General features: G+C 37.6%; 1 protein-coding gene across 7 annotated transcripts in view; it reads left to right on the top strand.

The window, feature by feature from the left end:
• LOC131144471 (cation-chloride cotransporter 1) overlaps window positions 1-18,599 on the top strand; it is a 131,885-nt gene that overhangs the window by 92,832 nt on the left and 20,454 nt on the right. For all 7 annotated transcript variants that reach the window (XM_058093142.1, XM_058093148.1, XM_058093147.1 and 4 more), the window contains one exon: window positions 1,037-1,437. In XM_058093142.1, the coding sequence (XP_057949125.1) occupies window positions 1,037-1,437 (401 nt within the window). The remainder of the gene's footprint in view (window positions 1-1,036; window positions 1,438-18,599) is intronic.

The following is an 18,599-nucleotide window of genomic DNA, read 5'->3' as shown; positions in this document are numbered from 1 at the left end:
AAAAAAAAATGTTGTAGCTAATATTTAAGTTGACTTTTTTATATAATTTCAAAAGTCTAATCCATATCCTTCTTGTGATAATATTTAGTTCTATATTAAAATTTGATTAATTAAGAGGGAAATTTCAATAAGGCTTTTGAATCTCAAATTTTAATTTTAAAAAAAAAATTATTTTATAGTTAAAATTTCCAAAATTTAAATTTCAAAATTTCATTAAATTTTAGATGATTAGTGGAAATTTCAATGGAAATTTTGTAAGACGGAAATTGAGCTCCATTTCAATTTCTAGGGTAGTTTACAGTGGAAATTTTAAAAAATCCATGGAAATTTAGGACCATGATCTTACATTACAGCACATGATTTGTGAACTTCTTAATGCTTGTTCAAAGTTCAAATGCTTAACATTCCATTTAAGTCAAAAAGTTTGTTTAATTAAACTCTTTGAATTAGCTGAAGTCATAGGAAAAAAAAATTATCAAACACCCAAAATTTTTATCAAGATTTTACTAAAATTGTACTATATCATATTCTATTACAAGAGAATTTTGAAATTCAAGTTTCAATTTCAAGAAATTGCTCTATATCCAAAATTTCAACAATTTTTTTTTTAATTTTTAATTTTATAAATTTCAAATAATTCAAGGAACTTCCAAAAAAATTCTTCATTGGCTAAAAATTTACTTTTATTTTGATTTTAGAGGTAGTGGAAAGCAAAAATTACGACAGAAATTTGAATAATTTGATGGAAATTTTGAACCATGGTGTGCACATCCATACCAAGGCTTTAGGGATTTTTCAGTGCATGACACCGCGTGCCTTGTCTGTAGATGAAATTTATCCTCTAATCCAGAAGTCAAAGAGGTACTTATAAAAAAAAAGAAAAGAAAAGAAAAAATAAAAATAAAAATACAAGTCATCGAAGCAGAGAGCTGTTGAAAGAAATTGATGTGCCCAAGTAAATGAGTTAGCTTCTTTAATTTCTTCGCATGAATTGAGTTAGCTTCTATAAGTTTGCATGAATGAACTCTGAGTGCAGGTTACTCACAGCCACAGTTGCTTGGCCTTTTCCGGCAATAATTTATGCTGGAATAATCCTTTCAACATTGGGGGCAGCTCTTCAAAGCTTGACAGGTGCTCCCCGCTTGCTGGCTGCAATAGCCAATGATGACATCCTTCCTGTCCTTAATTACTTCAAGGTTGTAGACGGGAGTGAGCCTCACATTGCTACATTCTTCACTGCCTTTATTTGTATTGGGTGTGTCGTAATTGGGAACTTGGATCTTATCACACCGACTATAACCATGTTTTTCCTTCTATGTTATGCGGGTGTAAATTTATCATGCTTCCTTCTAGATCTTCTAGATGCTCCAAGCTGGCGTCCTCGGTGGAAATTTCACCATTGGAGCCTCTCGCTTCTTGGGGCATCACTTTGTATAGGTATGCTTCCTTGTTATACATTTATTTTCCATTGTTTTAGCAACATATCCATTTTATTTTTTATTTTTTATTTTTAGAACCTTTTTTTTATGTGAAGTTGGTCTGAAAATAGAATCAAAGCTTTAGCAAGAGAAATACTTGAAAATAGTTTATTCTTTCAGAGACTGGTAAACTAGCACATGCTAAAGGAATTGGATAACAATATACTTTAGGTTAACAATCCTAATATTCTTTGTCACATGTGATTCCATTGTATATGACAATGTGTATAGTCATTTAGACAAAGTAAACACATTGAAACCAAAAGAAAAAGCTACCAAGAATACACTAATAATTAGTATCCAGAGAGGAGGGACCATTAAATCATGGCTCTGATATTTTAAACCATTATGCAGCCTTAAAAGAAGAATCTATCAAGACAGCAACAACAACAGGAATCCTGAAGTCCCACTTTTGTAATTACCGCAGAATCAAACTTACAAGTCATATAATTAAACTATGGGAAAGGATAATTGAACAAAGAATAAGGTTAGAAGCGAGAGTCTCAGAGAATCAATTCGGTTTTATGCCTAAGAAGTTGATAACAGAAGCTATTCATCTTCTAAGAATGTTAATCGAAAATTTTAGGAAAAAGAAGAGGGATTTGCATATGGTTTTTTAATTGACCAAGAAGCACGATTTCATCATATGACTCATAAGTTTGATTTTATAGTAGTTATTATAGTTTTGAATATTACCTTTGTTTTTGTTTAAAGGTATTATTGTGCTTTTTCTCCATTCCTCCAACATTCTCTCGTTTTTAATATAGTGTTGAAAAGATTTGTTTTTGTTAGAAGAAGAAGATGATTTATTTAAACTAGAGAAAAAGGAGTACAAAATATGGAGGACTAGGAGTCCTCTCCAACCAACTGAAAAATATACATAAACTATAAGCAATAAGCGATGAACTAGCAAACCATCATGAAAGTGCTGCCTTCTAGTCTCTAATGAGGTCAGATAGTGGAAGGCCCCTTAATAAACCTAAGGAGTGCACCCATAAGGAGTGCACCCAGTTTTTTACAAGTTTCGACAACCGTGCCTATGTCCTTGCCTCAAGCAACCTGTATGAGGATTCACTATCCCTCCTTCAATAGGCAGAGAAACCTCTCTCTTTTAGTAGGCGGAGATGCCTTTCACAAACCCTCCTTCAATAGGTGGAGTTGCCTCTCTCCTTTACGTAGGTGGAGTTACCTCTCTCCTTTGCTTAGGCAGAGTACCTCACTCATTCAATAGGCACAGTCTCCTCTCTCCTTTACTTAGGTGGAGTTACCTCTCAAGCGAAAACACCCTTTCGTTGGTTCAATGATTCAATACTAGAACCGTTAGAATACACAGCAGTTATAACAGCAGAGTTGTACAAAAAGAAGCTCTCTGAATAGAGTAGATTGTACACAATCAAATCTAATGCACTCTCAGAATGATATTGCTATGAAGCTCGAAGAGATTAAGCTAGGTTTTCTGGTTTTGAAAAGCTATAAGCTTGAAGTACAAACTCAAAACAGGTTTTTCTGCAAGACGGCTCAAATCACCCTTGATATTCAATAATATGTGTAACTTGCTCTTAATACGTTTAGGGTTAGCTATTTATATCATTTTTGAATTATAGCCATTGTGCGTGTTTTGGTAACATAATATTCAAGAATTGAAAATATTTTTCGCCGTTTGCGAAACTTATCGTAGCGCTTTAGTTGACTGAACTGACCGTTTGGTCGCCAGAACCAATTTAAATCTGAATTTCAAAACTGGCAGTAGCCATTCGGTTGGCTGAACTCTAAGTTCGGTCGCTCAAACCAACACTGTCTGGAACTTTACAATGGCACTAGCCATTTGGTCGACTGAACCTGTGGTTCGGTCAGCCGAACGCTCTAATGCCGAACTAGCTATTTAGACTTCTGCATTCGGCCGACTAAGCATTTGCCTCAGGTGCCCAAACATCCTAAAATTTAAATTCTTTTATATTTTTTATTCCAATAATGATTTTAATCTTTTGAAATAACATTTGGACTTGTAAAAATATTTTCCAAGAATTTAAAAGGAAGATGTATTTACTTGAATTCCAACATGAGATGTACTTGCATGAATTCGTATTGTACAATACACATAACAACCTATTTAGGTCATCATGTCCTTAAGCTTGGACTTCATTCAAGCTTTTCTATAATAGCCATCTTTCATTTACTTGTGTGCTTTATGGCTTTCCATTATGCCTCTTTCATTGTGCTTTTATACTGTAATACCTGTAAACACACTTGATAGCACAATTAGATGCCTTGGTTTGTCATTATCAAAATGAGATTAAGCCTTGTTAGGCCAACGGTACCAAGGAAAAGGATTAGGGGTATGGATTTTCATTTGGTAGGAGAGAAAAGATTTAGAAGTAAATGCACCTGAAGGATCCCCCTCCCACACTTTCTCATCCTCACTATCGAAAGGAATGTGTTGGTCCAACAAGGAAATAAGGATAGTGAGCTCATCAACCTCTCTTTCATTAAGATTCGTGAAGAAGTGGAAATCTCGAAAAGAACCCCCCCCCCGAAAAAAAAAGAAAAAGAAATAAAGGATCATATAGGAGCATCATGAAGAGAAGACCTTGAAAAGTCAAGGACCTAAAACCTTAAAAAGCTTGGAACCTAATACCTTAAAAAGTCAGGATTCTTTAGTCCACCCCCCTTCCCCCACACACAAACACATCTTCCTAGAAGCAAACTTAATTGTTAATACCCACCTTGAAATTGAATGAAGGAAAGAACTAACTGGATAAACATGAGATATAATGCCACTGCACCTCATCTCCTACCCATTTCGTTTGATCCCATACTTACTCTTTGTTAGAATACCACTTTGCCTAAATGTTTAAGTTGTTAGTTTGTGGGCCAACAGTGTATATCAAGCTTTAACACTCTCTTGCACATGCATTTTGACAGCACGTGGAGAGATAAACACATGATAGATAACACCATTGTAGAGAATACAATAATTTTTTAAACATCACAAAATAAATGCTAACCAAATCCCAACTAACAAGATGGTCGTGCATACCCTCCCCAAACCTTGGCCCAAGGAATTCATGCATCGACATCTCTAAGGAGTTGGCCACTCTAGTTGGGATTTTGAACAAAGAGGGATAATAAATTGTGATGTTCAAGAAGAAGCACTAATGAGAGTAGCATGAGACTCGAGGGAAAAATAAGCCCTTTTCCATACCCCCCAATCTTCTAGCCACTTTATCCAAGACGGGATCCCAAAAGGTTTTAGAGTTAGGGTTGCCTCCAAAGGGGTGGCTGAGATAAGTTAGGGGCTATGAAATGGAATCCCAACCCACACTCGATTTGAAATTTTAAAGTGTCTTCTCATTCATCTTAATAATAACTTAACCACTCTTAGACAAGTTGATCTTAAGGTCTGAGATCTTCTCAAAGATTTTAAGCAACAGTATAGCTTTCTAGAACTTTGCTAGATTGTCCTCGAGGAAAAGCAGGGTATCATCAACAAATTGGAGGTGCAAAACCTCCACTTCCTCCCTCCCCACACATAAGCCTTTGACGACTCCCCAAGCCTAAGCATGAAAAAACAACCTACTGATGGCATCAACAACTAAGGTGAATAGGAAAGGAGATAGGGGATCCCCTCATTTGATACCCCTAGAGGCTTTGAACCAATATCTCAAGTAGCCTTTCCAACCACCAAGCAGAATTCTCAAAAATGGGGCTTCAATCAAGGCCTTCTACCATCAACATGTTTGGATTTTTCCTCAGAAAAAAAACGGATTTGTAGAAGTTGGTGATCTCGACACCTATCTAGTCTTTCCCCCTCCCTGCGTAACCTTAGTCCATAATCAACTCCTTGATGTAGCTTTTTCTCCTTCTCCCATTAGCAACCTTGTGGAAGTAAGTAGAATTACAATCTCCCTCCTTAATCCATTTAACCCTAGGTTTTTGAACTAGCTGATGCCTTCTCTCATAAAGAGGATTTCTAACTCATTGCTAAGCTTGACCTTCCTACACCTCCCCGCTTCCTTGAGGAGGCCACATTCTTCCGACCTATTTGAGGCAACAATCTTAGAGAGGATCCCATTTTTAGCAACAGTGAGTCTGTGACATTCCCAAAAGTCTCCATATTCCAAACTTTTAGCTTGGATTTGAGGAACTTCAACTTCTTTAAGATTTTAAAACCCTTCAATCATCCACTAGATGCTCACTCCAATTTTTAACATTCTCCCAAAAGGAAGGATGAGTTAACCAAATGTTCTCAAAACAGAAAGGAGTAGGCCCCTACTTCATGGGGTTGGATTCTAAAAAGAGGGGAAAGTGATCAAAACTAGACCCAGGGAGGATTTGTTGGACAAGATGTAGGAGAGCGTCCATCCAATCAATAGTGAACAAAAATCTATCTATATGGGAGCAAGCCCTTCTAACCCCAAAAGTCCCCTAGGTAAAATAACGATTATCAATAAGGATGTCTCTAAGCCCATTCTCCCAAATAAAACAATCAAACTTTCCTATGGCCAAAGAGGCCCTAGGACACTCAGAGTTTCTCTAGAACTGCAAACTACATTGAACCCCCTTCCCCCACTAAACCACTCAACAAGGACTACACAAATAAAAAATGTCCCCCAACTCCTCAAGGAGTTGGGTCCTCAAAGACACAACATTTGGCCATGCACAATGTAAACCACCATTCCCCTACACCTCTTATATCGAGAAGGATAAATTAGGAAAATAACTCCTTAAGGACATCCTTAACTAACGCTACTCTAGAGTCCCATATAATAATTTGATCCCTTTATGCCCCAGGAAGGGAGACACCTAGTCTCTATTTCTTCTAACCCCAAAGACTAGGAAAGAATCTACATTCTTTAGCTTGGTTTCTTGAAGGAATAAGTTGTCGGGACTGGAATGAGAAATGAAATCCCTAACCACTCTTTCTTTTACCCCTACTACCTAGACCTCTAACATTCTAAGAAAACAACTTCATTTTTTATGCAAAAAGGCTCTAGTAGGAATTCCTCGTACTTAATTGAGGAAACTAGCCTCCCTAACTCCCTCCTCAGTCTCTTAGCCCTTTTTTTTTTTCACCCTCCACATCCCGCTTCCTAAGCCTGATTCTTGAATAAACCAAAGCTAGGTCCAACTCATCTATGAGAAAACCTGGGCATCTAGGTTGTAGGACAAGAAGCTAGACCTTGGGAAGATCCTTGCTGGAGAATAATTAAGAAGAGTTGGGTCAAGGATTTATTGATTTTAGTTATTATTATATTGTGTGTTTAGTATTAATTAGTATAGGATTATGTGTATTTGGGGGGTTTGTCTATAATATTTGTGTAATGTAGGGGGTAATTCATGTTGTTTTAGGGATATGTGTATAATTTCACATGTTAAGGCTTTCTGATAAATAGTGTGTGAAAGCCATGTTGTAGACAGTTGATGTTGAATTTGAATTAGAGTTGAATGTGAGTTCCCCCTTGTATCTCCTCTCTCCTCCCTTCCCTTTCCTCTCTTCAATTTCTTCTAATCTCTCCCATGGCTGCAGAACCTTGATGCTGCCGTTGCATTGTAATGACTCTCCATTCATTTGCACCTATCATTATCTCTGATCTCACTCTTCCTATGGTGATAGTCAATAAGAAGCCCTTCGTTCTCTAAAGAAAAACGGTTGTAATCTCCTTCTTCTTCTTCTGAAGCTTCACCCTCTGATAGGGCAATTTGTTTTCCTTTATTCTTACCAGGGTCCTCTCCTCCTAGCTAAGCCTTGACTCCTGTTCAAGTAGCTTAAAGTCTCTGTAGCACCTCCTATTTTGATCTTGTACTGGCTGGTAGAACAAGAGATATCCTCCCACACTCTTCGGTCATGGACTTCAAATTCTTACACATGGGAATCAACAATTTGCCTCAAATGAGGGCCTCCTTATAGGAGTGAGCAGGCGCAGATTTTTTAGGCTTGAGATCTGTAATTACTCAATTGGAAGCTCCCTTTTGTTTACTTAAAAACATGTGCCTCCCTAAAAATTTTTCTAAGTTCAGATTTGAGTTCTTGCCCGCAAGCCTTGAATGTTTCCCCTGAAAAAACGCCTTACCCACATTAGGATTTCTCTTTAGTTTTTTCCTTGAATGCAAACCTTGTGGTGCCAATTTAGAAAAACAATGATTTTATTTCATGGATTCAATTGCTCGATTGTAGTGCCTCTGACACCATCTCCGTGTGCACCCCAAGTAGCTTCCCAAAAAGCTCTCCAACTAGAAACCTCCTTTCCATCTTTTAGGCAGTTCATACTCAAAATTCCTTGTGTGGGATTTTCTCTAGTGAAATTAACCTCCCAAAGCTATTCACCTTTAGCCAGAATTAACCTCCCAAGGTTCCAAAATTTTCATAAATAGGAAATGGAGGAGTTCAAGTTCCAATCAGCTACGATCATCTTCAGAAATGGACAAAGTGAACCTCCTTCATCTGGTCTTCTCAACTATGCTCAAAGCTCTACCATTCACCTCAAAGGAGAAGCATTTCTTATGGATGAAGGTGGATTCCATTTAAGAACCGAAGGAATAGAGTTGAGATGAAGGACGTAGGTTTCTAGGGAAGATGAAGTGATGCGTAGAAGAAGAAAAAATGGTTTTTGCATGGAGTTGAGATGGTGATTTTGAAGGAGATCACAAGCTTCCATGGAGATTAGGATTTTAGATGGAGAACAAAAGAACGAAGAAAAATGCAGGACGCAGGAGGTAACAAGATACTGAACTTTACCGCGATGGAACGAGAGAGTGAAAATAAGGGTCGAGTTAAGATATTGAAAAGATTTATTAACTATACACTTCCAACATCCCCTAATCATCCCTAAACTTCAATTGGGATGTTATCCAGTTGTATATATTTGTTTCATTTTTTTAACATCATCTTTGCTTCACCAACTCCAATTTTTTATAGATAAATCTCTTACTTTTAATATTTCCCTAATTTGTCAAATCTAAGTTCAAACTATCAATTGGTTTTCATTAAATAGCTTATCAAAGTATGTTTGCCACCTCTCTTTTATGTATTCTTATTTGACCAAGAAATTATCATCCTCATCCTCTATGCATTTTACCTTAAGTCTTTGCATTTTCTTTCTTTATCTATAGCAAGTTTATATATGTACCACCTTCTTTTGTATCTAGCCTAGTATATAAAACATCTTAAGCTCTATGTTTCTACAATTTTGCCATGTTTTCTACCAAATTCTTTTTATCTTCACGGCTTTTTGGACATCTTAATCTTATCAACAATTGATCTTACCAACTTCCTCTACTACCTAAGAATCTTCCTCTAGATTCACCTATTTTTCTATCTTTTTAATAGAGTTAGCCATTATATTCCATAGATTGTTCACACTATTTTGCTACTTTTTAATAGAGTTTTTTTTTTTTTCGGTAAAAGAGGGCAGCACCTCCTAAACTTTATTAGAAAACCCCTCACTTATGGCGGAGGAAAACCGTGGTTACAATTTTGAGACTTTGGGACAATAAAAACAAAATTCCAAGACCCTAAGACTAACTTAACCAACATAAACCAAACCAAAAAACCAAGCACCAACCAAAAAACTAAGAAACTAAACCACTAAAAGTGAATTAACACAAAACATCATGAGCGCAGAGAAGGAAAATCCAGCAAGTCCAATCGAATCATTCCCCTGACTTGTTGAGGAAGATCATCTTTTTAATAGAGTTAGCCGTTATATTCCATAGATTGTTCACATAACCCTTATCTCCTATTATCCAACCTCCCTCTTTGATCATTAGCATTAAATTTTTACTGTATTTTCGCCCTTCATGCTCCACCACCTAGTCCTCTTGCACTAATTTATTTTGTTGTTTCTCTTTCACTTCCGAGTACATATATCTAAACTAAACCTCTATGTTGTGTAGTCAAGCTTTCACTTGGAATAGCTTTATAGTTCTTACAAGATAAATGATCCCCCCTCCTAGTTAAGAAAAATCTAATTGATTTTTATCTTGTCCACTCTTGAAGCTTATTAATTGTTCTCTTTTCTTAAAACATGTATTCAATATAACCAAATCATAGGACATGGAAAAATCAAGAATCAAATCATCAGGCTCATTTTTATCTCCATATCCATAGCCTCCATGTACCCACTCATAGGCTCTATTGCCCTTTTCAATGTATCCATTCATATCAGCTCCTATGAATGTTTTTTTAGACCTTGATATCCCTTGTATAACACTATCCATATCCTCCCAAAATTGTTTTTTGAGGTTTTTTGCTAGTCCTAGTTGGGGAGCATATGCACTAATGCTAAAACTATCTTTATTTTTATAATCCTATCCCATATTCTTTTGATGTCTATCACAGTATCAAAAAGCTATAAAAAATATATACTAATAATTTGTATTGAAAAAGGGGATACTATTGGATTCTCACTTGCATTTGCTAAAAAACTTGATGCCTTAAAGAACTAATTTCTTTCTTGTATAAATTGGCAAGGTTTTGTTTCTACTATGATTTTTTGAAAAAAAAAAAAAAAAAGGGGGGGGGGGGGGAGGTGGGGTTGCTGGAAAGGATAATGAATGGTTGTGTGATCTAAGAATCAATCAAATGTGAGGGATCTACTATACAAGATTTCAAGTTTCTTCTAGTCATCCTTATTCTTAGTGGGTGCTTTTAGAATGCCAATGCCTAATTTTTGGACAATCTAGAAAAAGTATACAACAACGACAAGAAGCCTCAAGTCCCACTCGGTGGGGTCGACTACATGAATGCTTTTTCGCAAATACACTTGATTGATAGCATTTCTCTGTGCAAGATTAAGGGCTCTTAAATCCTTCCTCACTACCTCATTCCAAGTTATTTTAAGCCTACCCCTACCCCTTTTCATGCCATAAATAATAACTAACTCATTCCTCCTTACAGGTGTGCTACTAGGCTGCTTGTGTTTTAGTGCTCAAACCGCCTAAGCCGCCCCTCCCTCATCTTATTGACTGGTTCTATGCTATATTATTGCGTATATTCTTGTTCCTTAATTTATCTTTTAATGTTACATCACTCATCCACCTTAACATCTGCATTTCGGCAACTTTAACCTTTTGTACATTTTGTTTTTGAGTTGCCCAACATTTTGAACCATAAAGCATATATGCGTACAATCTAGAAAAAGTATGTGAGTAAAAAAATTGGGTATACAAGATGGGTACTATAACTCAGTGTAGATGCATTGTTGGGTTTCTTTGAAAAAGATAGATCTTAATTGGTGAGAAATGTATCAATAGTTTAGCTTAATTGCTAATGATTAATGGGATGGACTCACTTGTTTAGGAACATATCATGAAAATTGTGTCGTTGGTAGATGATGGATGGTTGTAGATGGCTAGAATAGTGATGCAACTAGGAGTGTAAGAAGATGGAAACATGTTTTTATATATCAAAATCTTAGTCTCTTTAGAGCAAAGAAAGGCCCAAACTTCTGTGCTTACTAATCAAAGCTAAGATAAAATTTTGTCATGTAATTGGTCATGATCTTCTTGTCCATACATTAAAATCTTAAGGTGAAATGGTCTAGGAGTCAAAGCAGTCAACCCTTGCTACAACACTGTACCGTACATTACAGTGTTGCGCTATGGTTTTGCAAAGTGTAACTGCTATGCTAACTTATTTTTTAATTTAATATTAAGCGGCGGTTTCCTAGAGTCTGCGTACAGCTCCACGTCTACCCTCTTATATATTATTAATAATAATAGTCTAAAGGAAAAAAATACCCCCTATTAACACAACCTAATAACTAAAATAACATTGTTTTCTAACACTCTCCCTCAAGATGGAGTCTCATAAATATCACCTAACCTCATCTTATAACAACCATCACACAAGGCAGACTTAAACAAAAGATTTGTAGAAACATCGCCTTACTAATCCACAAATTTCACAAACAGAGTCCTCATGACCTTCATCAACACAACTTCCCTCACAAAATAACAATCATCTTGTATGTGCTTTGTCCTCTTATGAAACACTGGATTGCTAGTAATATAAAAATGACAGCTTGATTATCACAAAACATATCTATTAGCTTTATTACCAAGAATCCTATCTCTGATATAATAGACTTCAGCCACATAAGCTCACTCACAGTTTGAGCCATAGCTTGATATTTCACTTCAACGCTGGATCTTGTTACAATAGTTTGTTTCTTGCTATGCTAGGTAGCAAGATTACCTCCCATGAATATACAATATCCAATAGTAGGCCTTTGATCATCAACAAATCCAACCCAATCTACATTGGAGTATCCCACATCTCATAATTTCTATTACATTTATCTGTCAAACCTTTAATGGGAGAGCTTTTGAGATTCTGCGGAACAAACAACATCCCGATGTGGTTATTTGGGATTTTCTCTAAATTGACTCACCACCCCCACTGTAAAAGATATGTCAGGTCTAGTGATAGTCAAGTAGATCAACTTGCCAATTTCTTGTATTCAATATTTGTCTTCAAAGTTTCTCCAACATCCCTAGACAAGTTCATCTTGGGAACTGTACGAGTATCAATTGGTTTTTTAGCTCCCAACAAACCAGTCTCACTTAGCAAGTCCAACGTATATTTTCTTTGAGATAGATTCAACCCTTTCCTAAACTGTACAATCTCAATACCAAGAAAGTAATTTAGAATACTCAAGTCCTTGATTTGAAATTTTACGTGAAGCCACTGCTTAAGGTCTGCAATCCTGCTTTGGTCATTGCTAGTGACAATGATATCATCAAAATAAACTACTAGAAGTACGACATTTGTCTCCGTTTTGTAGTCAAAGCTGCATTATTAGAGTAGTACTAGATAAAGTTAAAAGTAGAGATAACAACACTAAATTTGTCAAAACTAGGCTCAAGGAGGCTGTTTAAGACCACAAATGGCCTTATGCAACATGCATGCTTTATCATCCTCCTCCTGAGCAACATACCCTAGGGGTTTCCCCATGTATACCTCTTCCTCCAAATCTTTGCATAAGATGACATTCTTCACACCCAACTAGTATAGGGGCCAATCAAAATTAATTGCCAAATAGATCAATGCATGAACAATAAGGGATAAGGTCTCAAAATAATCCATAACGTATGTTTGGGTGTACCCTTTGGCATCCAACTAAGCCTTAAGTTGTTTGATAGAGCCATCAGGAGGATATTTGATGGTGTTGTCCCAAAAAACCTAACCAACTCTTCCACCAAGTCCCATGTCCCTTAAGTGGTTGAGGCATTGATTTCTACATCCATTGCATGCTTCTACCTAGGGTTACGAGGAAGGGATAGAAATTGAGGAAATAATTAGGGCAAAAGAACGCATAGGACTAGGAAGGTGAATAATTGAAACATAATGAGCAATAGGATAAGAAACTAAGGATTGTTGAGCACATGTTCGAGTACCTTCCAATGAGCAATGGGCAAATCTAAGCCACATTAGGATGGATCTCAACCAGAAGTTGAAATAGGGATGGGCATAGGCGCATGCATGGTGGTAGTGATGTCTGTGTTTCCTTTTCGTCATTTATAAACCTTCAATAGTTTTTCTGGATCAATAACTGATGCATTTAGAAAGAGGGGCAGAAGATTTCTCGAAGAGGGATAGGGATAGAAATAAGTGGATCAACACAAGAGGGGGCACCATGAAATGTTGATGGATTCAAAGTAGATTCATCCGAGGACCCTACACTAAGGAAATAAGGTATCCCCTCAAAAAAGGTGAAATCAGCAATAACATATTTCCTATGAGTGTGGGGATCATAACATCAAATTGTTCGTAGGATAGACAACAAACTTACCATAAATTGTTCTACATTTATTTAGGTCTGTCAAACCTACCATAAATTGTTGTATAGTTATATAGAAAACAGGTCTGTAAATATCTTTCCTGAATTAGGGGTCAATGCTTAATGTTAGGAGATGCTGTAATTAGGAGATATTGTAATTAAAGGATATATTGTAATTATGGAAAATGACTTCTATATAAGAAAAGGACCACTCAATTGAGGGTCATTGAGCAAATCTGACATGGTATCAGAGCTACTCTCTGAATCAACCTTGTCTTTGGTCCAATTTTCGTGGTTCTAGGCTCTGGTTTTCTGGTTTCTTGGGTGCGGGTTCTGGTTTGCAGTTTTTTGGTGAATTTCGAGAGATTCTAGTTATGGCTAACTACTCCAACTCAGAATCAAACTCAGTTTAAAGGGAAGAATTATGCTGCCTGGGAGTTTCAGTTTCAACTTTTTGTCATGGGAAAGGAGTGGTGGGGTCATGTTGATGGGAGTGATCCAGCACCTACCGATCCTATGAAGTTGGTTCAATGGAAGGTGAAAGATGCTCGCATGATGACTTGGATTCTTGGGTCTGTTGATCCACTGCTTATACTCAATTTAAGGCCTCACAAGATGGCTAAATTGATGTGGGAGTACTTGAAAAAGGTCTATCATCAAGATCATTCTGCCTGGCGATTTCAGTTGGAAACTGATCTTGCTGCCTATTCCCAAGGTACACTCTCTGTTCAGGAATATTTCTGTGGTTTTCAAAGTCTTTGGGCTGAGTTTTCTGACATTGTCTATGCCAACGTGTCGGCCAAGTCTCTCTGTTGTTCAAGCACTCCAAGAAGCTAGCAAAAGACACCACTTTTTAATGAAACTAAGGCCAGAATTCGAGTCTATTCGCGCGAACCTGATGCACAGGAATCCTTCACCATCTTTTGACGTGTGTTTTGGAGCACTTCTTCGAGAGGAACAACATCTTCTTACTTAATCTTCGTTTCCGCAAGAGAATGCTGTTGCATACGCTGCTGAGGGCAAGGGGAGGGGTCAAGACATGTGTACGGTTCAGTGCTACAGTTGCAAAGATTATGGGCATATTGCTGCCCATTATGCTAAAAAGTTCTGCGGCTACTGTAAACAGAAGGGGCACATAATCAAAGAATTCCCAACATGTCCTCAAAACTGACCCATGAATGCTTATCATACTACTGCTACTGGCCACACTTCGGATGGGATGACCAGCACTCAAAATCTCGTTCCAGTGTCATCTTCCACTGCTGCTACACCTGCCCTTATGCCATAAATTGTGCAGCAAATAATTGTATCGGCATTTTCCACTTTAGGGCTGCAAGGTAAGGGTACTATATCCTCTCAATCTTGGCTTGTTGATTCTGCTGCATCCAATCACATGACCAATTCTCCTGATATGCTTAGCAATGTTTGTAAGTACACTGGTTCTAATATTCAAGTTGCTAATGGCCATCTTTCACCGATTACTAGGTTTGGTGATATCGCATCATCACTTACTAATATTTTGGTATCACCTGGGCTTTCTACAAGTCTTATCTCGGTTGGACAATTAGTGGATGATAATTATAATGTTTAGTTTTCTCATGATGGTTGTCATGTGCAGGATCCGGTGTTGGGGAGGACAATAGTGAAGGGGCCTAAAGTTGGGAGACTGTTTCCATTACAATTTTCCATTCCTAGCATCATTTCTTTGGCTTGTACTACTATTTCCAATACTTGTGAAGTATGGCACAAGCGTTTTGGCCATCCAAACAATGTCGTTTTATCTCATTTGTTGAATTCTGGTTCATTGGGAAAAAAAGATTCTTCTTTGCCTCATGCTTTGTCTTTTGATTGTTCTACGTGTAGAATCGGAAAAAAGTAAGATTCTCCCCTTCCCTTCTTTCAGGAGTAGGGCAAAGAATTGCTTTGACCTTGTTCATAGTGATGTATGGGGCATTACTCTTGTCATTTCTCATGCTCATTATAAATATTTTGTGACATTCATAGATGACTATAGTCGGTATACTTGGGTATATTTTCTGTGCTACAAGTCTGAAGTCTTTGCTGTTTCCAAATTGTTTCTAGCATATGTTGAGAATCAATTTACCACTAGCATTAAGACTTTACGATCTGAGTCTGGTGGAGAATATATGTCTCATGATTTTCTTGAGTTTCTTCGTCACAAAGGAATTGTTTCTCACCGCTTGTGTCCTTATATGCCTCAACAAAATGGCATGGCAGAGCGCAAAAATCGACATTTTTTAGCTGTCTCTAGGTACTTGTTACTTGCATCTTCCGTTCCTCCTAAATTTTGGGTTGAAGCTTTAGCTACAATAGTATATTTGATTAATAGGTTGCCTTCTAAAGTGCTAAATTTTGACTCTCCATACTATCATCTACATAAACAGCACCCTAGCTTTCTTGACTTACTTTTGGCTGTGTTTGTTTTGTGCATCTACGTCCGCATCAACGTCACAAAATCTCTGCGCAATCTGTGAAATGTGCCTTTATGGGATATAACTTATCCCAAAAAGGATTTGTGTGCTATGGTGCTTCTTCCAATAAATTTCATATATCTCGTAATGTCATTTTCTTTGAGCATCAATGTTTCTTTCCTAGTTCTCTTACATCGTGTCTTGCAGTTTTTGTTCTTCCTCACTTTGATGATTTGGTATGCCCTCCTGAACGCTTCAAGCCTGGTTTTGTGTATGAACGCCGTCGGCTAACTCTACCCCTTCTTGAGTCTGATCTGCCACTTGATCCTGATCCCATTTTGCATCCTCCTCGACGATCTGGCCGTGCTTCTCATCCAACGGATAGTTATTGTTTCCCTCATACCTCCTTCACGGCTACCTTATTAACTATGTCGATTCCTAATTCCTACTCACAAGTTCATAAACATGAGTGTTGGAGAAAGTCTATGCACGAAGAACTTCAAGCTCTTCAAGAAAATCATACTTGGGACATGGTCCCTTGTCCTTCTCCTATCAAGCTAATTGGGTGTAAGTGGGTTTTTCTGTGTAACTTTGGTCTGATGAGTTTGTGGACTGTTATAAGGCTCGTTTGGTTGCCCTTGGTAACCGCCAGGAGTATGGGGTTGACTATGAGGAGACCTTTGCTCTTGTTGCTAAAATGACCACTGTGCGTGCTATTATTGCCATAGAAGCCTCTCGGGGATGGTCCCTTTGCCAGATGGATGTGAAGAACGCATTTCTTCACGGTGATTTATAGGAAAATGTTTACATGACACCTCCTCCTGGCCTCCGCTCATCGTCGACGTCGAATGTGTGTAAGTTGAAGCGCTCTCTGTATGGTTTGAAATAGGATCCACGGGCCTGGTTTGATAAGTTCTAGGCTACCTTACTTCGGTTTTCTTTCATCCAAAACCAGTATGATTCCTCGTTGTTTCTTCGTATGACTTCTGTTGGTATTGTTCTTCTTCTGCTTTATGTCGACGACATTGTCATCACTAGGACTGATTTTGTTCTCATTGATCAGCTCAAGCAGCATCTTCATGATTCCTTCTATATGAAGGATCTTGGTCCCCTCTAGTATTTCCTTAGTTTGGAAGTTCTATCCAATTCATTTGGGATTTTCCTACATCAGCATAAATACACGGAGGACTTAATTTCCTTGTCTAGTTTGCAAGACTCCTCTTCAGTGGATATCCCTTTGGAAGTCAAGTATCGACATGAGGAGGGGAATCTCCTTCCTGATCCCACGGTGTTTCGACAGTTAGTTGGTAGTCTCAGTTATCTCACTATTACACAATCTGACATCTCCTTTGCTGTCCAGCAAATCAGTCAATTTATGCAGTCTCCTCGCCACCTCTATCTTGCAGCAGTCCGCCGAATTATTCGATATCTCCAGGGTTCCTCTCATCGTGGCTTGTTCTTCTCTACTAGTACTCCTCTTCGCCTTGTGGCTTTTAGTAATGCTGACTGGGCAGGATGTCCTTATACTCACTGGTTTGTCACCAGGTGGTGTATGTTTCTTGGTGATTTCCTTATCTCTTGGAAGAGTAAGAAATAGGATCATGTTTCCAAATCTTCAACCGAGTCAGAGTACCGTGCCATGTCGGCAGCCTACTCGAAGATTGTGTGGCTCTGTGGCTTTCTTGATGAAATAGGTTTTCTCCAGTCTACTCGCACTCCTCTTCATGCTGATAATACGAGTGCTATTCAGATCGCTACAAATCCTGTCTATCACAAGTGTACCAAACATATGGAGGTGGACTGCCATTCTATTCGGCAAGCTATCGATACTTGGGTTATCTCTCTTCCACATGTCTCAAGCGACCTTCAGATAGCGGACGTCTTCACCAAAGCTATGACACGACTATGTCATCAGTTTCTTGTTGGCAAATTGATGCTTCTTGATCGACCAACATCAATTTGAGGGGGGATGTTAGTAGGATAGACAACAAACTTACCATAAATTGTTCTACATTTATCTAGGAAACAAATCTGTCAAACCTACCATAAATTGTTGTATAGTTATTTAGGAAACAGATCTGTAAATATCTTTACTGAATTAGGGATCAATGCTTAATGTTGGGAGATGCTGTAAATAGGAGATATTGTAATTAAGGGATATGTTGTAATTAGGGAAAATGACTTTCTATATAAGAAAAGGACCACTCGATTTAGGGTCTTTGAGAAAATCTGACACAAACATCCTTTTTATGTTCTTGAGTATCAAACAAAGGCACATTTAACAGCACAGGGAGAGAATTTGTCTTAACCAGTACGGGAACATGAACAATAAATGTGCACTCAAAAATACGAGAAACAATAGAGAACATGGAGAGGGGGAACTAGCTGTTTCCTGAAGAACACTTGAGGGCATCCTATTGAGTAGAAAACAGGCTATAAGAAGAGCATGGGTCCAAATGATTTTTGGAACATGCATATGAAGGAGTAGAGGCCATGCTATGCCAAGTAAATGTCTATTTTTTTCATTCAACTACTTCATTTTGCTTAGGGGTATTTATACATGATATTTGATGAATAATCCCTCTAGCCAAGCAAAAAGATTGAAGATCACTTTGCACAAACTCAGGCGCATTATCATATCAAAATATAGGAAAAACTTCTTGTAGTTTTTGATACTACAAATTCAGACCTATCTTTTAACAAATACATCTAGGTCATACACGAAAAATCATTCACTAAGGACACAAAATATTGATGATTAGGCAAATTCTTGACTCGACATAGACCCCTAATATCTAAATGAGTAAGAGGAAACAATTATTTACTATGAGACTAGACACTAGTTGGAAAAGATGTTCTAATATGCTTTCTGAACTAACATGCAGAACACTCAAAACAAGAAATGGACT

This window comes from Malania oleifera, chromosome 12 (genome assembly GCF_029873635.1).
Source record: "Malania oleifera isolate guangnan ecotype guangnan chromosome 12, ASM2987363v1, whole genome shotgun sequence".
NCBI classification, from domain to species: Eukaryota; Viridiplantae; Streptophyta; class Magnoliopsida; order Santalales; family Ximeniaceae; genus Malania; species Malania oleifera.
Note: the sequence above shows the minus strand (reverse complement) of the source record. Positions and strands in the feature narration are given on the sequence as shown.